The sequence below is a fragment of the Chiloscyllium punctatum genome, chromosome 14, assembly GCF_047496795.1.
Source record: "Chiloscyllium punctatum isolate Juve2018m chromosome 14, sChiPun1.3, whole genome shotgun sequence".
In the NCBI taxonomy this organism is placed as follows: domain Eukaryota; kingdom Metazoa; phylum Chordata; class Chondrichthyes; order Orectolobiformes; family Hemiscylliidae; genus Chiloscyllium; species Chiloscyllium punctatum.
The window spans coordinates 15153893-15181608 of record NC_092752.1 but is presented as its reverse complement, the minus strand read 5'-3'; the positions used below and the strand labels follow the sequence as shown (position 1 = coordinate 15181608).

Below are 27716 nucleotides of genomic sequence, written 5' to 3'. Positions count from 1 at the left end.
CTATTTCAAATTTAAAATTAACAACTAATTAACTACTGTTTGTGGAAGAGAGTTCCACACCTCTACCACTCTTTGTGCATAGAGATACTTCTGAATATTTCTCTTGTTTGGTTTGACCCTAATTTTTAAGCTATGCAAAAATTAACTGTGCCACAAAGATAATCTTCCTGAAGCCAAGTTATGATATTATATACAGAAAACAACATAAGAAAACAGGCTATCTGCCAGTAAAAGAGAAATAATTGCTTATGTTTGCTGATCTCAATACAAACTGAAGCAAATAAATCAATCTAGGGCCTAGTGGTATTATGGAGAAAGTGAGGACTGCAGATGCTGGAGATCAGAGTCAAGAGTGTGGTGCTGGAAATGCACAGCAGGTCAGGCAGCAGCCGAGGGAGCAGGAGAATCGACATTTTGGGCAAAAGCCCTTCATCAGGCTTATGCCCAAAACATCGATTCTCCTGCTCCACGGATGCTGCCTGAACTGCTGTGACTTTTCCAGCACCACACTCTCTACCTAGTGGTATTTTCCTTGGACTGTTAATCCAAAGGCCCAAGTAATGTTCTGGGGACTTGGATTTGAATCCTGCCATGGCAGAAGATGGAATTTGAATTCATTTCTTAAAATAAAACCTGGAATTAAGAGTCTAATGATGATTGTCAGAAAAATACCATCTGGTTCACCAATGTCCTTTACGGAAGGAAACTTCCAACCTTACCTGGTCTGGCCTACATGTGACTCCAGACTCACAGCAATGTGGTTGACTCTTAACTGTCCTCTGGGCGATTAGGAATGGGCAATAAATGCTGCCTAGCCAGTGATGCTATCCCGTGAATGAATAACAAAAAAGAATAGGTTCCGTTGTAACAAAACTTTATTTTCAATTCCAAACATGATTTTGAACAACTTCTGCTTTACAGATTTTTAAAAATTCCTTAATCTTTGTATAATCACTGAAAATTTCCACAACATTTTGGGCGGCACGGTGGCACAGTGGTTAGCACTGCTGCCTCACAGCGCCAGAGACCCGGGTTCAATTCCCACCTCAGGCGACTGACTGTGTGGAGTTTGCACGTTCTCCCCGTGTCTGCGTGGGTTTCCTCCGGGTGCTCCGGTTTCCTCCCACAGTCCAAAGATGTGCAGGTCAGGTGAATTGGCCATCCTAAATTGCCCATAGTGTAGGTAAGGGGTAGATGTAGGGGTATGGGTGAGTTGCGCTTCGGCGGGGCGGTGTGGACTTGTTGGGCCGAAGGGCCTGTTTCCACACTGTAAGTAATCTAATCTAAAACATCCACAGTTCACTGGGTATTGCTCTCAAAACAAGTCAGAACATTACCTGGCCACTCACCACTGCAATGACTTGAGCACAAAGTTGCAGCTGAGTCTCAGCTGCAGTACTGAAGAAGCACTGAACAATAGAACCCCCGCATCCGCAGATTCGGTTTCCGTGGTTTCAGTCATCTGCACTTACTGTGGCCCGAACATATTACATGGAACATTCCAGAAATAATTGAGAGCGAAAACCAAGGAGGTAAATTTCCCAGTTAAATGATAGGGTCCATTACTAGGTCTACTACATACGCAGTTATGTCTTGGAATGTATCACCCGCAGATACGGGGGGTCACTCATACAGTCAAAAGTTCAGGGTCAATTAAGCACAATAAAAGGAGAATATAATGTGAACTTGAAATTCATTATCAAGTGTGAGTGTCAGTTGGATTCTTTCTCAACATCAGTTCCATTAGTAATTATTATTAAATTGACCTAAGTATAGTCCTGTCCAATAATAGCAATCCAATAGCTAACTGAAATGTCAGCTCTATGTGATTTCAACAGCAGACAACAAAGTCCTTCAAGATGTTGTGCTCAACAGCATGGAGACCATCTTCTTGGATACGTGTAGCTTCTGTTTGAATGATTGCAGATTTGCTATCTGCAACTGTCTCAGGGCAGACAACATCAGTATAAGCAATACCATGCTACCTCAGTAACTACAGCCAGATGGGCCTCCTTTCTTGGGAGGACACTGGTGGCTGACTCCCAGATGTGGAGTAAGCATTGGAATTTGGTTCAGTGCTATTCAAAGAACTTCTCTACCATTCTTGCAAAGATGCAGCTTCTCAGAGAAAGGTCAGAGGTTCTCCATGCACCAGTAAGGGCAACACAACCAGTCAACTCTGTGGAAATCCATGCTGTTCTCACATGATACTCTTCAGTGAAGGCCTACAGGATTCAGCCACTTATAGCTTTGACATATTTGAATAACAAGCTGTCTTTCACCAACTAAAGGAACTTCACTAATAAAACACAAACTAATTTCCTGCAATTTTGTGTGAAGTATACCATGTATATTTTATGAGTCCGAAGCATCGTTTAAGTTGAACCACAACAATCATAACAACAAATGGAATAGAAAAAAATGGCACTTTCCTCAATTAACAGGGAAGTACATGCCTGGACTTTGTGGGAGTGATAAAAGTTTTAACTAGTACATTTATAGCTAAGTTATACCCAAAGGTCACTAAAAACCTAAGTGGCTACTCTGAATGAATCCAGTTTTTATTCTCACTATAAACCAAAACTTAATCCTATCCATTTGCACCAATATTTCACATCTATCCACATCATTGGCTCTGACAGGTTTTATGTCCTATCCCAAACAAGATCGATTGCTTTTGCTGTTAAGCTACTTGTGGTTTCAGTTGAAATGGATTAAATGGTTGTGTGTGTATCTATGTTTTATACAAGTGCAATAAAATCTGCATTTAAAACAAAAATCTGTTTGAAACCTGCACATCATAAATCTTTAAATGTACAAAATTTCTAATTACAAATTCAGGTTGCAGTTTCCATGAAGTCTGTGTGTACTTGTGTGTGTGTTTGTATGTGAGTATATTTAAGTGGAGAAAGTGAGGACTGCAGATGCTGGAGATCAGAGCTGAAAATGTGTTGCTGGAAAAGCACAACAGTTCATGCAGCATCCAAGGAACAGGAGAATCGACATTTCGGGCATAAGCCCTTCTTCAGGAATGAGGAAAGTGTGTCCAGCAGGCTAAGGTAAAAGGTAGGGAGGAGGGACTTGGGGGAGGGGAATTGGAAATTTGATAGGTGGAAGGAGGTCAAGGTGAGGGTGATAGGCTGGAGTGGGGTGAGGGGCGGAGAGGTCAGGAAGAAGATTGCAGGTTAGGAAGGCGGTGCATCTGCTCCCAGGAGGACCAGTTCCAAAACCGTACAACCCAGATGGCCTCCTTCTTCAAGGACCGCAATATCCCCCCCAGACTTGGTCGACGATGCCCTCCACCTCATCTCTTCCACTTCCTGCTCCTCTGCTCTTGAGCCCCGCCCCTCCAACTGCCACCAGGACAGAACCCCACTGGTCCTCACCTACCACCCCACCAACCTCCATGTACAGCGTATCATCCGCCGTCATTTCCGCCACCTCCAAATGGACCCCACCACCAGGGATATATTTCCCTTCCCTCCCCTATCAGCATTCCGAAAAGACCACTCCCTCCATGACTCCCTCGTCAGGTCCACACCCCCCACCAACCCAACCTCCACTCCCGGCACCTTCCCCTGCAACTGCAAGAAATGCAAAACTTGCGCCCACACCTCCCCCCTTACTTCCCTCCAAGGCCCCAAGGGATCCTTCCATATCCGCCACAAATTCACCTGCACCTCCACGCACATTATCTAATGCATCCGCTGCACCTGATGTGGCCTCCTCTATATTGGGGAGACAGGCCGCCTACTTGCGGAACGTTTCAGAGAACACCTCTGGGACACCCGGACCAACCAACCCAACCACCCCGTAGCTCAACACTTCAATTCCCCCTCCCAATCCACCAAGGACATGCAGGTCCTTGGAGTCCTCCATCGCCAAACCATAGCAACACAACGGTTGGAGGAAGAGCGCCTCATCTTCCGCCTAGGAACCCTCCAACCACAAGGGATGAACTCAGATTTCTCCAGTTTCCTAATTTCCCCTCCCCCGACCTTGTCTCAGTCAAATCCCTCGAACTCAGCACCGCCTTCCTAACCTGCAATCTTCTTCCTGACCTCTCCGCCCCCACCCCACTCCGGCCTATCACCCTCACCTTGACGTCCTTCCACCTATCGCATTTCCAACACCCCTCCCCCAAGTCCCTGCTCCCTACCTTTTATCTTAGCCTGCTGGACACACTTTCCTCATTCCTGAAGAAGGGCTTATGCCCGAAACATCGATTCTCCTGTTCCTTGGATGCTGCCTGACCTGCTGCGCTTTTCCAGCAACACATTTTCAGCTGTGTGTATTTAAGTGTTTGTGTTTCTGAATGTGTATTTGAGTGTGTGTGTTTGTGAGTATGTATTTATGTGTGTGTGTTTGTGAGTGTGTGTATTTATATGTGTGTGTGTGTTTGTGAATGTGTGTATGCATTTATGAGTGTGTATTTGTGTTTGTGAGTGTATGTGTATGTGTGTTTGTGAGTATGTGTGTATGTGTAGTGGAGTGGAGTGGTGTGGGGTAGGGAGGAGAATTGTCACAGCTTGTAGCCATGACAGCAATTGCTGTGCTATGGTTCATGTTTGTTTGTCAAGAACAGACGGTTTAAGGGATTTCTTTGAGATGGCAGAACTTGGCAGTGCAGCACATGTAAATCAACAACGGCATACACTGCACTGTATTATCTGAGGTTACAATGTTTTCACATGCCTTTGTTAGTCTTGTTCCCCATATAAAAGTTACAGAATAGACAGCCTATAAGGACAAGCAGTGGTGCCTAATTTTTTTTCTGAGTTACTTGTTACTATTTCTCATTCCTAAGACATGCAAATATCAGGGGCTTGAGTGAGATAATTTTATTCCAACCTAGTCATCCAATTCAATGGAACAGAGAGTATTAGACAGTGTAAAATTGTGTATTGCTCTCCCCGACACCATCCCATGCTGACAGCAGGGTTAGTGTAAAACGACCCCCATTGTGTATTCCCATCTGCTGTGTACATCTACAAATTGCCAACATACACTTGGCAATAAAACTGATCCATAACAAACGTAGCACAAAACCGTTACAGATTTTGGGCAGGCATTGACACATACTTTTAACTGAGTTTGATTCTTCCATGATTGATATGGCATCTCAGAGAATGACACAAAACATTTCAGACTTCCAGCAATGAAATAGAATTTGGATTTCACCCACAACACTTTTACTTCAGAATAAAAGTAAATTTAAATCCTGGTAATATTCCACTGCTCATAAAGATCACATGAGCAAAGTTGGATCGATTAGGAAATTAGATCTTGAAATGCATGTCCTTGTTATGTCATCTTAGCAATCTTGACAGTGAATGCTGAAAGAAAAATATGAGGCAGGAATCATGCAAGACTAATCAGTGCTCACCATTGTTAAGGATTAACTCAATTTTCAGCATCTATACATGTGTAATAAAATACAAAGATGAAGAAGTTGTTGCTGAATGACATGAAAGGGATGAAATTGCCGCATTTACCAAGCTAAAGGTAAGGACGTTACCTCTTGCCCATTCAAGTGTAATTGAATCTTTAATGATGTGATGAGTTTTATAATTGCTGTCAAATAGTAATTCTGGCATTGGTATCATATTTGATCCTGAGATGAGTTACCAATGACGAATGGCATTTAAGAACATCTATTTTCACCTCACCCCATGGGTGGCACGATGGCTCAGCATCAGGGACCCAGGTTCGATTCCAGCCTCAGGTGACTGTCTGTGTGGAGTTTGCACATTCTCCCAGTGGGTTTTCTCCGGGTGTTCTGGTTTCCTTCCATAATCCAAAGATATGCAGGGCAGGTGAATTGGTCATGCTAAATTGTTAGGTGCATTGGTTAGGAGTAAATATAGGGTAGGAAAATGGGTCTGGATGGGTTACTGTTCAGAGGGTCGGTGTGGACTTGTTGGGCAAATGGGCTCTTTCCATACTGTAGGTAATCTAATCTAATCTCTATCCCAGTTGATTTACCACCATTGTTGATTGTTGGGCATGTTTGATTATATTAATACAATCCCTGTCAACCTCATACCCTTTCTCTTTTGTAAACCTGAGGTCATTCAATGTTCTGCTGCCTGTGTCTAGTTTACACAAGCCATCTGTTCAACCATTAGATTAGATTAGATTAGATTACAGTGGGGAAACCTGACCTGCACATCTTTGGACTGTGGGAGGAAAACCAATTCTATTTTCACTGTCCTGCCTTGGGCTTCTGGATAATGACTTGATTTGAAAATTCACAACCTTGCTTTTAAGTTCCTTATGGTCTCGACCCCTCAAATCGATCAGCTCTGAGATCTTTGCTTTCCTCTAGTTCTAGTCTCGTGAGCATTGCTGATTTTAACCCAATCACCGTAGTTGGCCCTGCCTTCAGCTTCCCAAGCCCTAACCTTGATTTGAAGGATAAGAAAATACTTCCCCTTTTGAGGTAAAATCCTCACAACCTCCAGAGTCTTATTCTCTTTCTATAGATTTGACAAAGAAATGTAATGACTGCCCTGGGCCCCATTCTTTACTTCCTTCGTACATTCTAAATAAACATGTTCTCTTTGTTTTAATGCTACAGGTTTAACACCTACTTTCTTTCCTGATGCCTTTTTTTCCTGAAGAATCCTTAGACATTCCCATTACTGCAGCTGGTCTTCTGTGGAACTTCCAACAATTGGCTTTGGTCTTATTACAATGGAAGCATGTTGTTTTCTTTTATCAGGTTTTGGTTCTATCTTTTTTTTCTTATATCACAGTCTGTCCTCTAAACATAGTACCCCTTCCATCTGCGGATTTTCTCATCCTCCATCTCTCTTGTGGATTTCCATTGGACCTTTTCTCCACCTGTGAGAGATTTCATTGGAATCTGCCGAAACCGCTTCTGCTCTGATCTTTAACATGTAATGCTCATAAAAAATAAACTTGAAGGAGTACTATTTCTGATTTCTTTCATGATCATCCTCTTACTTTCTCAAATTGTCTGTCTCGCTTGACATCCAAACTACTGATCCCATGCCATTTAGAGTCATAAAGATGAGATGTTTCGGGTATAAGCTTATCATCAGGAATGAGGCTTGTGGGCCAGGGGGCTGAAAGATAAATGGGACGGGGGTGGGGTGGGGGGGCTATGGGGAAGGTAGCTGGGAATGTGATAGGTAGATGAAGATGGGGGGTTGGAGAGGGGGGTGAAGTGGATAGGTGGGGAGGAAGATAGAAAAGTCAAGAAGGCGGTGCCGAGTTGGAGACTCGGCACTGGGATAAGGTGGGGGGGAGGGGAAATGGGTAAACTGGTGAAATCCACATTGATTCTGTGTGGTTGCAGGGTCCCAAGGCGGAAGATGAGGTGTTTTTCTTCCAGGCATCGGGTGGTTAGGGTTTGGCAATGGAGGAAGCTAAGGACCTGCATGTCCTTGGTGGAGTGGGAGGGGGAGTTAAATGTTCAGCCACAGGGCTGTGGGGTTGGTTGGTGTGGGTGTTCCAGAGATGTTCTCTGAAATGTTCTGCAAGTTGGCGTCCTGTCTCCCCAAAGTAGAGGAGACCACACCGAATGCAACAGATACAGTATATGACGTGTCTGGAAATACAGATAAATTTCTGTCGGAAGTAGAAGGATCCTTTGGGGCCTTGGACGGAAGTGAGGGGGGAAGTATGGGTGCAGTTTTTGTACTTTCTGCGGTGGCAGGGGAAGGTGCCGGGAGTAGGGTATGGGCTAGGTGGGGGCATGGATCTGACAAGGGAGTTGCTGAGATGGTCTTTCCAAAATGTTGATGGGGTGGAGAGGAGAATACATCACCGCCCTGTGGCCAAACTCTTTAACTCCCTCTTCCCCCTCCTCCAAGGACATGCAAGTCCTGGGCCCCCTCCACCACCAGATTCTAGCCACCCAACTCCTGGAGGAAGAACGCCTCATCTGCTGCCTTGGGATCCTCCAACCATACAGGATCAATGTTGATTTCACCAGTTTCCTCATCTGCCCTCCCTCCACCTTATCCCAGATCCAATCCTCCAACTTGGTATACAGTCCTCTTGAAATGTCCTACCTGTCCATCTTCTTTCCCACCTATCCATTCCACCCTCCGCTCTGACCTATCACCATCACCCCCACTTCCATTCCCAGCATTCCCAGCAACCTTCTCCATAGCCCCATCCCCTTGCATTTATCTCTCCGCCCCCATGGCCTCCCACATTCCTGATGAAGAGCTTATGCTCGAAACATCGACTGTCCTGCTCCTCAGATGCTGCCTGACCGGCTGTGTTTTTTCAGCGCCACTCTCCTTGAGTCTTCATACAACTGAGTTTTGACTTTCTCAGCTTCAAATAGCCCTGCCAAAGGTTTCAATCAAATATTACTGGTCTAGAACTTTCCAACTAAACTTCTAACACTACAATAACCTATTTATTAACAGTCCCAAACTCTCTCCAAGAAGCAACTGTCTAATTCTTCTAACTTTAGCTAAATATTCTGCAAAACTAAAACCAAAATGATTCTTCCAACTATGGATGGTTCCCCTAAGCCAAACAAAATCTTGATCCTCAATAAAACCTCATGCTCACTAGTCAAAATTCAGTCAATGAAAACAAAACCTCATTATTCTCAAGGAAGTTTCTCTCTCTCATTTTATCTTTGAAGATATTACCATGGCTCCAGAAATACTTAGAAATTAATCACTAAACCCATTCATAGACAGAGACTGTGCCCCTCCACAGTCAAACTATGCTAGCTCAAAATCCAACTCTAAAATAAATGACATTTAAATGTATGTAAATTGAATAACTTACATCACATCTACCACAGCTAAAATACCACCGTCAGGGATGAAGTGCCTTTTCATAGATCATAGAATCATAGAATTCCTACAATGTGGAAACAGGCCCTTCAGCCCTACAAGTCCACAATGACCCTCCAAAGAGTATCCCACCCAGACCCATTCTCCTCCCCTATTATGCTACATTAATCCCTGGCTAATGCACCTAGCCTACACATCCCTAAACAGTATGGACAATTTAGCATGGCCAATTCACCTAACCTACACATCTTTGGATTGTGGGAGGAGTCCGGAGCACCTGGAAGAAGCCCACACAGACACAGGGAGAATGTGCAAACTCCACACCGATAGTCACCCAAGGCTGGAATCGAACCCAGGTTTCTGGCACTGTGAGGCTGCAGTACTAACCATTGACCCCCCACTTTTTATTTTGATTATTATTAATTGACCATTTATGAGCCTGGTTAGGGTCCAGGGTGGGGAGGCTGCTCTCTGTGAATTTCTGACAGGATGAGGATGGAGAGGAAGATGGCAGGAAGGCCACCCGCTGGGTTTTACATGCCAACCTCACCCAATTTCCAAACTGAACGACAGGAAGCAAAAAAAACCTCCAGTTCAAGATCTTACAGATAGGACTTAGGGTCAACAAAGCACAGATGTCTAGTCCTAGAATGTAAACTTTCCTCTGCTCACTCAGTCACACAGACTGTGACGTACTCATTATTAACTGGATAAAGTCAATTTCATGACTATTGCTTTCATAGATTTGTTGTGGAAGTATTTGTTGTAGCATGAAGAGAGCTAATAAATAATGGTTCAGTATTTACTGCCGAAATAATGGCGCTTCCTGTCATTCATGTATAAGCCATCCAGTGACTTGTGACTAGGAAGACACAGCACTTGAATTGTGAATTGCCTGAAGTCCTTTTGGCTTTCCTAACCTTCTCATCTATCTGGAACACCATAATCTCAGGTCAATCCACCTCCTACTTCTCCTGCTGTTAAATCTCCATTCTTGCCTGCTGACTGTGCTATCATTCTACACAGGTACCAGACAAGAGTCATCTGGCATCTGTTTATTAAATGGATCCTTGACGTACTTATGCTTTTTATATTCAGCTCCAACTAGAAAGGTTTTAGTTTCAACCAGTGAATGTCATAGAGGAGAAATAAATTGCAGCCCATTGCTTGAGGTAAGTGTAATTTATCAACCTTCTGCCATTGTCTAACTGATACAGTGGGTAGTGACCCTGCCTCTGAACCACAAGCTCTGGGTTCAAGCCCTAGCCCAGGACTAATGGCCAAGAATGGTACATTCATTATACAGGAGAAAAGGCTGCTTATCAAGCAGTGTTTATCTGTAAGTCCAGACTGAAAGTATATTTTGCCACCCTAACAGCATGTGCTCCCTCAGCAAATTGTAAATAGGGTCTTCAGCTGCTAGTGGACGTCACTTTCTTCAAATGGAATAGAGCTCAAAAGAGTCTCTGTGCTATTTTAATACATTCATTTGAGTTTTTATATAATTCGGATGTTTGGTGGGGTTGGGGATGCAGTAAAGTTCACCTTTTATTTTGTATTGGATCTTTGCATTTTATTGAAAGCATGACTTGTGACTAGGAAGACACAGCACTTGAATTGTGAATTGCCTGAAGTCCTTTTGGCTTTCCTAACCCTCTCATCTGTCTGGAACACCATAATCTCAGGTCAATCCACCTCCTACTGCTCCTGCTGTTAAATCTCCATTCATGCCTGCTGACTGTGCTATCATTCTACACAGGTATCAGACAAGAGTCGGCTGACTGTTATTAAGTGGCATGCTAATATGGCCCAATTCCGAGCCATATTCTGAAATGTTAGGATAATCCGAATGGATTTTAATTGACATATTTTATGTGTATCTAGTGCAGATCTTTATGCTTTCAGAGAATAAGGTCCACACAATGAGGGAAAATCCTATGTTGGAGGGGACAGGGTGTAAACTGAAGAGACTCGCCTTGTTGGGAAATACCAACATCAGCTTTCACTCATTGGTATTGCAGTGAAACATCACAGTGATCTTTGGTGCTATCTTTTAATTTATTTGAGCTCTTTTGGTATATCAAATTATTTAAAGTTAGCAATTTTCCAAACATATTTGTGCTATTTACGATGTATCTGATGTTAATGAATAATATTGTCCTGTTATTCCAACCATTGCCCCATATTGGAACCTGAGACTTCTTTCATCATTTTCTTCCAATCCTAATGCATTTTTTTACTTGGATATTAAAATGACAAACTTTCACCTCATGTAATTGCTTATTCTTCCCCCACTCCTCCAGTTCTTTTTTTGCAAGCGCAATCCTCCAACTCCAGTCCTCTGATCTAACTCATCCCTCGCTCCTCTTTTCAATACCTCACCATGGGTCCTGGCCTTTCACCTGGGCTTTTCAATGGAAAATGGCAAGAAGAAAATGTCATTACGGTCGTAGCCCTATTAACTTAGAAGTCCTAATGGAATCGGAATGTTCCATTTGCCAGATCAGCCTCATTAGGCCACATCTATCAGAACTGATTTAAATGCATCAGGGATAAACTGATGTCTTAACAATGTCTCCCTAAAAACAGCTAGTTCCCGTTAATCATTCACCATTAACTGGTGTCAACTGGTTTCAGGCCAAAGAGTCAAAGAGCAACCTTTATCGTGAGGTCAGAGGACAAGTAATGATAGCTAACAATTATAGAACCATGCACCAGAACAGCTGACTCATTCACTAAGATTCTTCCTGATCCCCCTTAAAAATGATTGTGGATGGTTTTCAGGGTCTCACTCCTGATATTTGTTGAGATCAGTCAATGAATGCAAATTTCTGATTGGAAAATACAGCTGATAATGCACTGTTATTCAGGTAAGAAGAGAAAGGGAAAGTAAACTCTGAACTTAGCTTGTACAGCACCAAAGACAGCTATTCAACCCACTGTGCTTGGGCTAACTTTTTGAATCTCACAATCCCTTCAGTGCAAAAGAGGCCATTTGGCCCATTGAGACTGCACCGACCCACCGAACAGCATCCCAGCCCCACCCCATAATTCCGCATCTCCAGTAGCTAATCCATCTAGCCTGCACATCCCCAGATGTTATGGGCAATTCAGCATGGCCAATCCACCTCACCCGCACATGTGGGTGGAAGTCTGAGCAGCTGGAGGAAACTGACACTGACATGGGGAGAATGTGCAAACTCCACACAGATTCATGCCTGAGGGTGGAATTGAACCCAGGTTCTTGGCACTGTGAAGCAACAGTTATTATGCTAATGTCAGGTTCCTTTCTCCAAATTTTTCAACCAACCAATAAAAAATGGCATCAGCATGTAACCAGATGGTGGCTAACTTGTCAGGCTCAGTCCAAGAATAGTAACTGGGAAGCACACAAAACAAGATTAAGTGGCTTGTTATTGCTAAGAGGGAAGTAGAACAAGAGGGAAATAATGTTATTGAGAATAACTGAGGAATAGATCAAAGTTAATGAGTCAAATAAACCTAATTATGATTATGCTTGAAATTGAAGGTTTTTGATAAATAGAGCACTGACAGGATGTTTGATGGGGGAAGGACACAGCTTTGAGATAATTGTTAAAGTATCAGAGGGGAAATGAGGATAGATTATTTAATGAAGTGGCTTGTCATGATCTGGAGTTCAATCTCTGCAAGATGGTAGGACCAGATTTGATTGTAACTTTTAAAGGAGAATTGGATACCTCCTTGAAGAGAATTGTGGGACTGTGGAAATAAATGGAGATTTCTTTCAACAGCAAACTTAGCTCTCGCCCAGTGTTGTAAGATTGTAGGCAGAATTTAATCAAGAGTAGTGGGGTCTTGCCTACTCAGCTGGAAAGCTGGCTAAACCCCCAAATAGTTTCTCTTTTGGGACAACCCATTGAATACAACATCAATCTGGGGAGTGGCAGACCTTTGCTCAGTTCACGGACCCTGGAAGGAAGGAGGGGATGGATATGATACTTCCTGGAAACCACTAAAAAGAGATCAGTTCGTTCTTCAGCGGCACCATTGGACGTTAAGATGGTGGGTTGGTTGCTGCAGCTACCCTGAACCCCACCATCAATGAAGAACCCAGGTAATGGTTAAGCATTGGCAGGAATGGGTTGGCAGTATGGGAGTGGGCAAGAAGGGCAGGGGAGTGGCCATCAGTTGGTGCTGCCAAATCAAAATTGGGAGAGGTGTTGGCGAAGGGGGTGGGTGGGTTCCCTTGACTGAGTATGAATTAGGAACTAATGTTTAATGCTGCAACTATACATGGGAGGTCAGGGCAGAGAGAAGAACGCAGATATCTAAATGGTACACTATAAAGAGATCACAAGTAATTAGGTGGTGATGGGAAGGGAGACTATGAAGAAAACATAGGTGGGGAAAGGCAGCAATAACCACTGTTATGTTGTAAATTGCTGAGATTGTAATTGCATCTCAGCCTGCACGCATGCAAAATGACATCGGATGGATAAAACGATAGAAGTATTATGAGCAGAGTAGCATTAGAAAGTTTGAATAGGCTTTTCCAAAATTTGGGGTACAAACTAGTATGAAGGCCTAGATACAACAACTTGCATTTAAAGTCAAAGTCAAATTCATCATAGTTTTAGAGAACCATAGAGATGCACTCTCATTAGGGAGAGATGACTGGTAGTGAGTTTAACCTGACGGTCATCACACTTCAGGCAAGGGGAGAGGTTGAGAGGACAGGACCTTCATGGTGACCTCAGTCGGAGCAGGAATTCAATACATGCAAGAACATAAGATAAATTTACAAGGCATTTCTCAACAGTGTTGTATGAAAGACTTGACACCAAGTCACATGTGAAGGCACATGACAAAATAAAAGGGTTTAATTTTTTTGTAAGGATCAAAAGCTAGAGATCTCCAATTTAAAGTTAATGGCAAAATAAGTAAATGGAAACTGTTTTATTCAGCAAGTGGGGAGGATGAGGAGTGTGCTGGCTGAGAATGTGGTGGAGTTCAATTCCTCACTGCATTTAAAAGAGAATCGGACAAGCATCCAAACAGGCTACAAGGAACCCTGCAGCTGTGGGACTAGTAGCGAGATATTACACCTTAAGTAATGGTGGTGCACCAAGGCTAGGGCTATCTGTGGACAATCTGGATGATTGGACATCTTACAGCAACTAGGAGACAGTGGGGTCTACAGATGCTAGAGATCAGAGTTGACAGTGTGTTGCTGGAAAAGCACAGCAGGTCAGGCAGCATCTGAGGAGCAGGAAAATCGACGTTTCAGGCCGGACCCCTTCATCAGGAATGAGGAATCTCATTCCTGATGAAGGGCTCCGGCCCGAAACATCGATTTTCCTGCTCCTCAGATGCTGCCTGACCTGCTGTGCTTTTCCAGCAACACACTCTCACATCTTACAGCAACTGGTACATTTCACTTCTGGGGCAGAAATTTGGGCAGTGTGTCCATTATCTGCTGTTGGACAAAACCAAATTTGTCTCCATTGCTTGGTTAACAGAGTGAGATGAAAACAGAATCAGTTGGTGATTATATTATTTTGAAATGAAATGGGAATAATCCTCAGTCTGCAAGTATATAACCAGATGGAGAAGTCATAAAAATTGTGAGATGTAAAGAGTTTAATTTTGTTTTGAAATATTCACTCTAGCGTCCTAACCGGGTGATCTGTACCACTTGGAAGGACTGGCCAGCAGAATGGATGATGGACCATTACCTACAAGTTCCTCTTGAAGCCACATACCATCCTGGTATTGAGCTTTATCAATATTTCTTTCATTGATTAAAATCCTAGATCTTCCCCCTTTAACTGGAGGTGTACTTAACCTCTGTTACATGGACTATCAAGAAGGCAGCACACCACTACTCTCTCAAGGGCAATGAGGGATGCACAATAAATATTGGTCTTGCTCATGATGCCCATATCTCCCCAGCCAGTGGGAAAATTACAACTGGAGGCAAAGGGGCAGACACTGGGCACAGGGCTCACTGTATGGCAGCTGTCACAGGCATCTAACCTGCCAACTCACCCTCAGGGCCAGTGACATCTAATCCAACAAAACCAAATGTGAGTTTATTAGTTTACTTCTTGTATAAAAGTATTGAGTGACTTCTAATGCAGTATGGCCATTATCCCTTGTTGACAATGCAAAACGAACGCTGACATTTTGTTATTTAGATTTTAAAAAGCAGCAGAATGAACTTGAGAAATGAATGGAAATTATTTTGTTTCCTTGTGTATGAAAAAATAAACAATTGCCTCAGTGATGCTGCATCAAGGAGATGCTCTGGAAGGAATTGCCTGCCCACTTGCAATCTTGAAATGTAAGGTTTTACAGTACATGCTTTTGCATTTCAGTTCCTTGATTCTAACTGAAGCATCTCGTTATCCAGTGTAGAGAACACGCTGATGTCCTGACTTTGAGCCTCACCGTGTCAATAGTAGCACACTCACCCTCTGGGTCACACAGTTATAGCTCTAAGGCCCACTCCACAACCCGAACATAACTGTAGTCTGGGCTGGCACTCCAGTGCAGTGAGAGAGGGTTGCACCAGCGGAGATGCTATCTTTGCAGGACAAAGGTGCCATCTGCTCTCTTAGATTGTGAAATGATGGCACAACGATTAAAACATTACAGCGCAGTACAGGTCCTTCAGCCCTCGATGTTGCGCTGACCTGTGGAGCCAATCTGAAGCCCATCTAACCTACACTATTCCATTATCATCCATACATTTATCCAATTACCATTTAAATGCCCATAATGTTGGCAAGTCTACTACTGCTGCAAGTAGACTTGCCAAACTTTAAGGGCATTTAAAGGGTTCTCATGTCCAGGCCAGTCATCACAAAGAAAATCTACCTTGGTCTATAACACAGAATCCCTACAGTGTGGGGGTAGGCCACTCAGTTCACACCAACCCTCCGAAGCATATACTACCCAGACCCACAACCCTGCATTTCCCATGGCTATTCCACCTAACCTACACATCCCGTGGATACTATGGGCAATTTGGTATGCCTAACCCACACATCGTTGGACTATGTGAGGAAACTGGAACATGCAGACACAGGAAGAACATGCAAACTCCACACAGGCACCTGAGGGTCAAATTGAACCCAGATCCCTGGAAGGTTTGAGGCAGCAGTACTAATCACTGAGCTATCATGCTGCTCAACTTGCCCTGTGCAAATTGGCTGCCATTTTTCTTTCAACAGTGACCATCTTGCGAAAAGTATATAATCGGGTGTGAAGTGCTTCAGGAACATCCTGTAATCATAAAAGGTGCCAGATACATGGAAACCTTTCTTTCATGTCAAATAAGATGCTAGGATTGCGATGTTAAATACTGTGTGTATTTTCACAATGCTAAGAAAATTAGCAAAACACAAAAGCATTCTGCAAGATGAGTTTGGATAAAGAAACACATCATGTCTGTGTCTGAATGAAATGGTTTAATGTATTTTTTTTAAAAAAGTAACTTCACAGATGAAACTCATAATGGAATATCTGAACTGGTGTTAAGTACATTCTTGTTCCTGGACCACTGATTGCCAGGGCAACTTTCAGCTGAAGCTAAATATAATTTGCAGCTTTTTAAAAAAATCTTGTTTTAAAGAAAGCCACATCAAGATTAAAAAGAAAAATGCATCAAGATTTTTTTTTGCAATTTGCATATACTGGATTTGCAGCATCTAACAATTAGATGCAGATTATATTCTTTTTACGAGAAAGATATAGATAGCCTTTATATTTGACAATAAATTATTTTTTATACGTTTTTAATTTTTTTTAAAAAACAAAAAAATCAGGAAAAAATGTGAAACATTGAACATATATATTTTTCAGAGAATATTTTACAAATAACATGAAACTGAATTCACTAAATGTCAGAAAGCTGTGATATAAATAATAAAAGTACTGCTATGAAATTCATTGTAGACATTGGAGAGTTTTCACAGGAATGCTCATTAATAATAACACTTACAGGACACAAAGATCGCCAATACCAAAGCCAACTGCTCTGGTTCGCACATGTTTTTATCTCTCTCTCACACACACACACACACTGCCCACACACGCAATTGATAGTGAGAACCAAAGGAAATGCAGACAAACTGATGCAGATAAAAAGACTTGTCTTTTTGATTGCAAAGTCTCACCTTACTCTTGCAATTCTAACTACAGCAGAATTACGACTTGTAAACCAACCTGCTGGGTAGGACCAATTGACAGTAAGTTGCAAATGGATTCAGGATACATTTTCTTTCCATGTTAAGTCTGCTCTTCTTTCCCTCCCTCCACCCACTGCTTGCCCCCACTCCAGAACTTTTTTTTTTAAAATTCCCTCTCTGCTTTTAATTCTATGTCAGACTGGTTGTTTTAAAGGGGCCTGTTACCAGTATCTAATACAAAACGGTCTGTTTGTTTAAACACCAGCTGTTAAAAAGAGTTTGTCCACAGTATCAATACTTTTACATATTCTATTACCCTAACATCCATGATGACTGTGCGGTATGTGTGCCTCTAAATAATATAGAAAGTAAGTAACAAACTGATACATTTTGTGAATATTATACTCCTTTAAGTGAATCAGTTATGAAGAATTATTGGAGAACTGCTGAAAACTGTAGGGGTGCAGTCAAAAGGTGTATAGAATATTTACCTGAACCACCTGCTGATGACTGCTCATTGTTTACATCTCATGCATATTTAAAAAGGTCAATTATAACATCACATGCATGTTTCCCTTGTAGATTAGGTCATATACCATGCTCATTGTATGCCGTAACAGTTAATAGTTATTGCAATCACTTATACCTCAGAGGTGCCTCAACATTAGCAGATTGTAAACAGCGTAAAAATGTGATGAGAAGCAACTCATCAAAACTCTCAACTCAAGTTCACAGCAGATTGCCTCCCCTCCCAAAAGATAAAATTGGTTTTTGAATGTACCCCTACTGTTTTCAGTTTCTGAAATTTACTCTTGTATCAGATCTCAAGTGATGCACTTAAAACTCATTTTACATCAGCAAAGGAATAGGTCCAGTGATAAACAAAAGGATAACTGTCTTGATTTCTTCAGTGTGTCAGAAGCTGTGCTAGACTGTAATGGTCTATTTTCTATTAATTGTTGGGCATTTGTGTATGCTCAGACTGGGCTTTAGGTGAAATTAAAAGTGAGAGAATCCAATTTCCCTATATCAATTGTCCACTTTAACTGATTCCTGATCCCTCTTTCCTTGCTCTGACCCTTCAAGAACCAGACAGTTTCTTTGCCATTTGCAAACATATGAAATGTTTCTACCATCTGAAGTTTCTACTGAATCACTATTGACGTGATCAAATTTATTGGAAGCAGGGACAGAGAATTAAAAAGAATGTTAAGTCCCACCAAGTGCTTTAAATAGCTGTCAGATACTTCCATCCTTCTTACTACAAAACTGCAGAAATTCCATTGGAGTCATGAGAACATGTGAACATTGTAGAATCCTTCTTCTGTATTAATAACATGCACAAAATGATTTTAAAATACACAGCACTAAGAGCATGAAAGCACAGGGTTGACACCTTGAAGTGAAAACACACAAGTTTCTGATGCATCTCTGTTGTAGTGGCAGAAATGGATTAGTGCCGATTATAAACATTTTATCACAATTTTAAATAATTCAAATTTTCAGTACGTTCAAAGGACTGACTTGATCACCTATGAGCTATACAATCCCACTCTGGGTCTCCTCGGTTTGAACAGTACAAATTGCGATGTCTGAAGACGAGGGCTTATGGATTGTGAGTTCAGATGACATTCCGATTTATTTATTGCAAAGGAGGAACTGAAATTATTGCAGCTATATTGACTGGATTGATAATGAAGTACACAATTAAACAGAAAAAAAATCTTTATTTGAAAGAGGCTTTTAATGCGTCTGTTCACAAACACAGGAAGATATCAGAAACGTTGTCCTTTTGCTGAATGCAGGTTCAATGCTATATATTTTGATCATATGTGAATTGTAATCTGCATCTCCAGCTGCTTTTAAATGACATTGCCCCAAAAGATGAATGTTGCCGCATCCCATTATATTTTCAATATCTGCATCAGTTAAAATTAAGGTAAAAGTTATATGACACAGAGTTCTGCTTTCAAATGCAGCCAATGGCAATAAGTATGAAGATGGTGACAAGAATATATATAGTCTGTTCCAAACCGTCACAAACTATTACAGAATCCGAATGTTGAGAACAACAGAATCAGCCAGTATCCTGTATGGGGAAGATACTGAGTCAGGTCAAATAGTTCACTCCCTCACCTTTCCATGCCAAGATCAGCCAACATACTCTCAAGCAGCAACTCCTCTCATCGTGCAGCAGTTTGACCCCAACTTCTGAATGAAGTTGAGATTCAGATGAGAGCTTTAACTACTTGAAGGGAGGCTAGTTGAAAGGGAGACTATTATGATGGCTTTCCAAGGAGCTGCAGTCTTTATAGAATATAAGACAGCCCTACAAAAGCACCAAGGAAACAGGTACTGCTTTTTTTAAAGAAAGCAGTTTCACTGAAATAATTTAATCTAACTCAGTGAATAACTTTACTCTTCAACCACCCATATCTAACATACTGCTTTCAAGGAATCTTCACTTTCAGTATCAACTCTGCATGAACTAGTGACATGTTACTGATGGTTTCCCTCAATACCAACAGCCAGTGTTTTCACGTTAAGTCCTACCTTTGATCTCTTTCTGTAAGGTTTGTTTAATCTTAGAGGTTATCAAGCTCCATCAGAAACCACAGGGGTGAAACATTACTGAGTGAGTAGGTCACAGTGAGGTACCCCCCCCCCCCTTCATTCCCTCCTCCACGTGGGTCTCTTTCCCCCTCCTGAAACTCCCGTTGTCAACAACGGATTCAAACTTCTGCCTGAGTCCAAAATTGATCATGGAGGGAAATCTTGAAAAAAAAGCCCTCATATCATGGACGTTCTTTTTCTTATCAGAAGGTTTGTTAGCAGGTAGCATGAAATGACGACTGATGTACTAATTCCACTTTCAGCAATAAAGTAACATAAAGGCACCACTGATATCTTTCTGTGTTGAAATACTGTAAAAACGCTACATATGGCACATTAGTATTGTGAATGCTAACTTTCTTTTTACATATATATATTTTAATCTATAAAAACTTGTAGACTTTCTACTAGCTGCAAGGTTCTTCTGCTAAAATAAAATAAAATGTTTAATTTAAAGTAAAGTATCCGGAGTACTTCATTATATAAAATAAAGTTTTACTGGTGCAATTATGTGTTTTTTAGACAGCAATTGGGTCCTGATTAGTAATTACATTGGGCAGCCTGGCTTGCAACTCTTCCTGTGTAGAGTACCTATTGGTGGAGTTAGTCCTGTTTTCAGCCAATCGGTATGCGGGAGCTGATTCTACACTCATTGATATGGGGTTCTGTAGGCTCAGAAAGGGAGTCTCCTCGCCTATTCGTTCGTCTTCTGTTTCGCTGTCAGAGCTACTGCTCCCCGAGACTGGACTGCTCTCGGTCTCCACTCTTTGTGAAATGTGGCCGTTAGCCTTTGTTCTTTTCCCTCTCCTGTTGCCGGCCCCTTTCTTGGGGGACTCGAGCGCTGGCTCGTACTCTTGGGTGGTCTCATACTCGTCGTCCTCGGCCACCCGCAGCGGGCTGGCTGGGATGCTGCCACTGTCCTGGGCCGAGTTGTGGTACTGCTTGTACGGCTCCTGCCTCTTCTCCCGCTGCCGAGGCGGGGTCACCAGAAGCAGTGGCCTCTCCTCCTCGATCAAAGGGCTAATGGTCACCGACGGCATGGAGATAGTGAGGCTGGAGACTGGCGGTGACAGCTCGCACTCAGGAGACTTCTGGGACACTGGTGTTCGGAAGTCCACCGGAGACATTCTGGCAGGAGTGGTCATGGCTGAGACAAACCTGGAATATCATGAATAGCACCAAATGAAGAGGGCATCCAAGAATACAAGACCTAACCATCGAATTAACCATCCACACCGACCCTCCCAAGCAGTAACCCCCCACCCCAGACCCATCCCCCTACCTTAATATCCTACATTTACCCTTGACTAATGTGGAGAAAGTGAGGACTGAAGATGCTGGAGATCAGAGTTGAAGAGTGTGGTGCTGGAAAAACACAGCTGGTCAGGTAGCATCTGAGGAGCAGGAGAATCGACGTTTTCAAGCATAAATCAGGAATACCTGAAACTTTGAGTCCTCAGTTGCTGCCTGACCAGCTGTGCTTTTCCAGCACCACACTCTTTGACCCTGACTTATGTACCTAACCTACACATCCCTGAACACTAATGGGCAATTTTAGCATGGTTTACCTGACCTGCACAAGTTTGGACTGTGGGAGGAAACTGGAGCATCTGGAGGAAACCTACGCAGACACGGGGAGAATGTGCAAACTCCACACAGACAGTCGTCCCGAGGCGAGACTGGACTAATTAGACAATTCAATGGGAAGCATGGGCCACAGAATTGTGGGGGTTGGATTTGTACCCCACCCTCCCCAACTAGCTGTGTTTTTGATAGGGGAGGGTACGATCATCTAAAATATAGTTTTGCCCACTGGGTTTCCGTCCACCCCTGCCCCAGCCCTGATAGTACACATAAATGCTCACTTCCACACCCGTCCCTACAACCCTACACACGGAGGACCTTAGACAGTTAATTATTACCCACTCAATCCAGATCTGCTGCCAAAAAATGCTGAGCTGGGGAGAGGGCTTTTTTTCTACCAAGATTGAAAGGGGAGAGAAGTATCGAGGAGAAGTGTCACATCACTCGATCATGGACATCCCAGCCACCCTTCCCCCCAAGACAGAAACTTCCTTTACTGCCCCGAAAACCCACCTACCCCCACACCACTCCGTAAAGGGTACCTGATCCTTCAGCTCCCCTCCACCCAAGCGGTCCCATCATCCCTCAGTCTTCTTCAGGTGTTACTCCAGCTGCAACCCTCCCCACCCCCACCCTGACCCCCGGGGCTGCCAGCCAAGCTGATTGGCCAGCAGCTCACCAGGACAGGATCTCTTTCCACTGAAGTTTGGAAGAATCAACAATCACTGGGAAAGACCAGGAAAGTGGAGTGAGGAATGTTAGATCAGCCACAATCCTATTGAAATGGGGAAGTAGGTTTGAGGGGCCAAATGGCCAGCTCCCATTTCTTATGGTCTTAAGTCCCACCCTCTGCTTGTCAACATTGTCCACAGCAAACTCTCACTGTCGGACAGCCTTCTTTTAACTGAACTGCTCTTAACAAGGCAGGGCAGCCCAGTCTCCCCAAGACCTGGCTGGAAGAATGAACTTACAGTCAAACAGAAGCAAGTTTAAGTCCATGTTCCAGGTCATTATCACTCGCTGTGTTATGAAGTTCAACCTCAGAACACCCTTCTGCATCTCTTGCTCAGCGCCTTGAATCTGTGTTCACTACCTCGTCAGCATCACCTAATGGAAACTTGACATCATCTTGTCAACCTCGACCAAATTTCCCCCGGTCCTCTTTTAGTCATAGAGTCATAGATATGTACAGCGTGGAAACAGACACCTGAACACAGCTAACGTCTCTCATCCTTGGAACCACTCTGGTAAATCTCCTCTCTGCATTCTCAAAGACTCTCAACATGCTTCCTGAAGTCCAAATTGTTGGATTGGAAATCAAACCATCAGTTGATTATTTCTCGATCAGTTCTCAGCTTTTTCGAACCGGTGGCACTGCAGGTTGATGTAACATCTGGTTTGGGTGTGGGATCACTGGTGGGGCTATGCGTTCCAGGCAGCGACTGGATCCTAATGCATAACTGCATTGGGAACCAGGTTGGATGGGAGTGATAGTTGTGTTGGAACAGCTCAGACTGTGTTCCAATGCATGCAGACTATGTTTGAAATTCTTTGCTACTCATTTCACGGCGTGAATTTTCAGTCTTATACCACATAGGTGCTACAAATCTGTAATTTAGTGCCAATTTATGAACTGAGGCAGGTCAGAGGGTTGGCAAATATATACTGGGCTACCATGACTGTGTTCTTCTGTGAATGGAGAAGATGACTCGGGTCGGCATGGTGGCTCAGTGGTTAGCACTGCTGCCCGACAGCGTCAGGGGCCTGGGTTCAATTCCAGCCTTGGGCACCCATCCGTATGGAGTTTGCATATTCTCCCCGTGTCTGCGTGGGGTTTCCTCCCACAATCCAAAGATGTGCAGGTTAGGTGCATGCTAATTGGCCATGCTAAATTGCCCATTGTGTTCAGGGATGTGTTGGTTAGTCAGGGGTAAATGTAAAGTAAAAGGGTAAGGCAATGGGTCTGGGTGGGTTACTCTTCGGAGGGTCGGTATGGACTTGTTGGGCTGAAGGGCCTGTTTCCACACTGTAGGGATTCTTTGACAAAGAGCATTTGGGATGTGATTATATCTTTCTCATCTACCTTAGAGAGCGAGGGGATAATCCAAACGAGACACCTCCTTTAGCACTACTCTAAAGAAGTTATCAGGAGAAAGCGAGGACTGCAGATGCTGGAGATCAGAATCGAAAAGGGTGGCGCTGGAAAAACGCAGCAGGTCAGGCAGCATCTGAGGAGCAGGAGAGTCGACGTTTCGAGCATAAGCCCTTCAGGAATGTTATTATCCAGGCTGATAACTTCTTAATCGAAAAAAGTGTGGTGCTGGAAAAGCACAGCAGGTCATGCAACCTCCAAGGGCAAACATCACTCCTGATGAAGAGCTTATGCCCAAAATGCCAACTCTCCTGCTCCTCGGATGCTGCCTGACCCGCTGTGCTTTTCCAGCACCACACTTTTCGATAAATAAGTTATCAGCCTTAGATAATAAATATAAATCTTTGGAATGATGCATGAACACATAATCTTTGATTATGAGGCAGAGGACTCCCAACTGAACCAAGGATGGCACATCTCAAAGCTGCAGAAATCACAGTCCTTCTGATTAGAATTACACCTCTGTTGTCAGAGCTGTTCACTCCTTCCCTAGAGTCCGAATTATAGCCTCAGTGCCTACTGTCAGAGCTCTCCACAAGACCATAAGAAATAGGAACAGAAGTAGGCTGTTCAGCCCCTCATATTTGCTCCACATTCAATAGGATCATGGCTGATCCAACATTCCTTGCATCTACTTTCCTGCATTTTCCCTGTAGCCCTTAATTCCCCAATGGAACAAGAATCTATCTCTCTTAGCCTTAAATATAAACAAGAACTCTGCCCCCTCAGTGATCTGTGGCAAGGATTTCCAAAGACCCTCAACCCTCAGAGAGAAGAAATTCCTCCTCATCTCAGTCTTAAATCGGCTCTGCTATATTCTCAGTCTATGTCCTTTTGTTCTAGTTTCTCCCATTAGGACAAACATCCCCTCAGCATTTATTCTGTCAAGCCCCTCTTGAATCCATTGTATTTTAATGAGATCACCTCGCATTCTTTTAAACTCCAGTCAGTAGAGTCTCAACCTGTTTGACACTTGCTCATAAAACAATCTCTCCATACCAGGTATTGTCCAAGCAAAACAGCCCTGAACAGTCTCCAATGAAATGATATCTTTCTTCTCCTCTTCAGCCTGACAGTCAAAGCTGTGCCCTCAATCCCTATAGTCTAAGCTGTCCCTTCAACTGACAGTCAGAACTCCCCTTACTGTAAAAGGCTTTGACCTCTGATCCTGTTAAACCTCAGTTCTTACAGATGCAGTACACTATCTTGCGTATAAAAGGACCTACCTTTCACTGTGCGGTGAATCTCGGAGAGAGTCTGGAGTGTCCCTGGAGTTCCTTACACAGATAAGCATCTCTCGTCGACCTGCCACACCATTGAGTCGACCTCGGTGATTGATCGGACTGGTGTGCCTGCTGGTTTCGACTGACGATGTTACGAGCACAGAGGGGCTGTCTGAGATGACACTTTCTGTTTGGCCTGTACTCCAACTATGGCCAATGCAAAGAGAAACATCTGTAAAATTATTTGCTTAATAATTTCTTGCTTCTTTTGAGATGTTGGAGAAGGAAGAGGCTTCAGCAATTACCTTCTCAGGGTGACTGGAAGCTGTCTCTGTAACAATATTGGCCTGACATTACGGTGTTTTGTGCAGCCAGATCAGTTGCTTGTTTCATTAAGACTTCAGGCACGTAGCATTGGAGGACTAGAATGTTAATCAAAGTACTGACACTTCTATGTACCAGTGGGTGGGCAGTGAGGGGCGGTGGGGAAAGGATAAGAGATTCCTTACAGGATTGATCACTGAGGGATTGTGTGTGATCTTAGGGCGGCACGGTGGCACAGTGGTTAGCACTGCTGCCTCACAGCGCCAGAGACCTGGGTTCAATTCCCGCCTCAGGCGACTGACTGTGTGGAGTTTGCACATTCTCCCTGTGTCTGCGTGGGTTTCCTCCGGGTGCTCCGGTTTCCTCCCACAGTCCAAAGATGTGCAGGTCAGGTGAATTGGCCATGCTAAATTGCCCGTAGTGTTAGGTAAGGGGTAGATGTAGGGGTATGGGTGGGTTGCGCTTCGGTGGGGCGGTGTGGACTTGTTGGGCCGAAGGGCCTGTTTCCACACTGTAAATAATCTAATCTAATCTAAAAAGAAAGGGGCAATCCTTCATTACAAAATGAACATTGCTCATTCAATGGGTAATGCTCAGGTCCTCAACTTTAGTTAGAGACAGCTTAATGCAATTTTCCCATTACTGATGGCTTTAACTGAGCATTGCTGGTGTAGATCACCCATCGCCAAGTACTGGCTGCTTAAGGTGGTCTCAAATCTCTGTGTCAACAAATAAATAGCTAAATCCAACGCAACTTTTTAGACTGGGAATATCGCATGATTCGCTCATGCATATATATATTATATACATAGTGGATTAATCAACACCATGTGTCATTGTGAAATGCTGCACATTGAGGAATGTGACTTTGTTCATTCTTTGCCACCTTGGTCTGGAAGTGTCAGTGCTGAACCGGGATGGACAAAGTTAGAAGTCACACGACACCAGGTTATAGTCCAACAGGTTTATTGAAAATCACAAGCTTTCGGAGCACTGCCCCTTTGCCAGGTGAAGTAGCTTCACGTGAGCTGACGAAGAGGAGCGCTCCAAAAGCTTGTGGTTTTTTAAATAAACCTATTGGACTAAGCCTATTGGTGTCATTTGACTTCCGGCATTTTCCTTCGTGGCACATGGCAAATGAAATTTAAGTGTCAAATGAAGTCTTTACTGGAAATGAAATTCAGGAAAGTTGGTTAATGGGAGGTCAAGCCAATATCAAGTGACTTGAAGCATTGTCAAAGTTAGAATTAGAAAGCAATTAAACTGCACCTTCAAGTCAAGTAGGGATAGACAATGAGAAACGATCAGACTGGGGTGTTCTGATATAATTCAGTACACATTTTAAACTCTCACATTCGGAGCTAATGTTTGCATTCTGTTATAAATTTGCATCATCACATTTATAATGATAATAGCCTATGTGAAGATGTCATACTGTAATATACTACCCCACTCCCCAACCACAGGTGAGTAGCACAGCCACTACCCCTTTAGCACCTGTATAAGGAAGGGAGGAGAGTCAATGTTTTACACAGATGGCTTGCAACATAATTGGGTGAGAATAGGGATTTATAGTGGTAAACATTAAAATAAATTGTGCCCAGGCAATAATTTTTAATTGACTATAAGTATTAATAAATGCTATTTTTACTATACTGTCTATATTTACCTTCTGGTGGTTGTTTTTGTTACAAAAGCTTAGAACTATGGTGGCCGTAAGATAACTTAACAGGTCGGGTTTAACTGAGAGGACAGTGCAGTGTAAGATTTCAGTTTTTCTGGCCTGGTATCTGGGATCAAACATGGTAGTAAGGCTCAGTCTGAAGCCAATTAAGCTCAGCTTTGGTTTCTGTATGTTGTCATATCTGCAAAGTGAATACATGAGGTACACATTTCACCAGATACCAGAGTATGAAAGTGTAATTGGGGCTTCTGTACTTTAGCTCTCACTTATGCATTTGTTCTAACAATCTGGTTTTCTGGCCCAAGTCTTCTGTATTATTTGATAAAACTGAGGGTAATGAGATACAAGTAACACTGCCTTTTATTTAAACTTATCTAAACTTATTCATCATCCACCACGACATAGTTCATCTTAAAGTTTGAAACCTGTCTGCCATGAGAATGCTGAGCCTGTGGGTTTCTAACATTAACTTACATAGAAATGACAGTACTGAAACAGGCCATTGAGTCCAATGGTTCTTTGTCACCATGTTCTAGGTAAGCCTTCTCTACTCTTCTTCATCTAATTCTATTGGAATGCTCTTATATTCATAGAAGCATAGGAAATAAAAGCCATTTGACCCTTTGATTTTGCTTGGCCATTTGATATGATCATAGCTGATCATCCAACTCAACATCCGGTTTCTGCTTTCTCCCCATTCCCTTTGATCACTTTAGTCCATGAACTATCTCTAACTTCTTCTTGAAACCGTTCAATGTTTTGGCCTCGACCTCACTCTGTGGCAAGAGAATTCCACAGCCTCACCACTCTCTGGGTGAAGACGTTTCTCCTCGTCTCAGTCCTAAAAAGACCGACCGTGTATCCTTAAACTGTGACCCCTGGTCTGGACGGCCTGGTCATCGTGAACAGCCTTAGCCTGTACTTAGCCTGTCTAGTCCTGTTGGAATTTTCTAAGTTTCTATGAGATCCAACCTCATTCTTCTAAATCCACTGAGTATCTTCTAAATGATCCCGTTTCTCTTCATACATCAGTCCTGCTAAGCCAGGAGTGAGTCTGGTAGACTGCCATTGCATGCCGGAACATCCTTCCTTTCTTCCACCCCCTCATTAAGCTTCTCATTGAATCTTTCCATGCAATTTCCTCACCACTCCTTGTGCAAATGAGTTTCACAT

General features: G+C 43.0%; 1 protein-coding gene across 6 annotated transcripts in view; it reads right to left on the bottom strand.

Annotated features, from left to right (window-relative positions):
- Positions 1 to 18670: 18670 nt before the first annotated feature.
- nrg1 (neuregulin 1) overlaps positions 18671 to 27716 on the bottom strand; it is an 828914-nt gene continuing 819868 nt past the window's right edge. For all 6 annotated transcript variants that reach the window (XM_072583931.1, XM_072583930.1, XM_072583929.1 and 3 more), the window contains 2 exons: positions 24539 to 24742; positions 18671 to 20734 (listed from right to left, as the gene is read on the bottom strand). In XM_072583931.1, the coding sequence (XP_072440032.1) occupies positions 20095 to 20734; positions 24539 to 24742 (844 nt within the window). In that variant the 3' untranslated portion in view covers positions 18671 to 20094. The remainder of the gene's footprint in view (positions 20735 to 24538; positions 24743 to 27716) is intronic.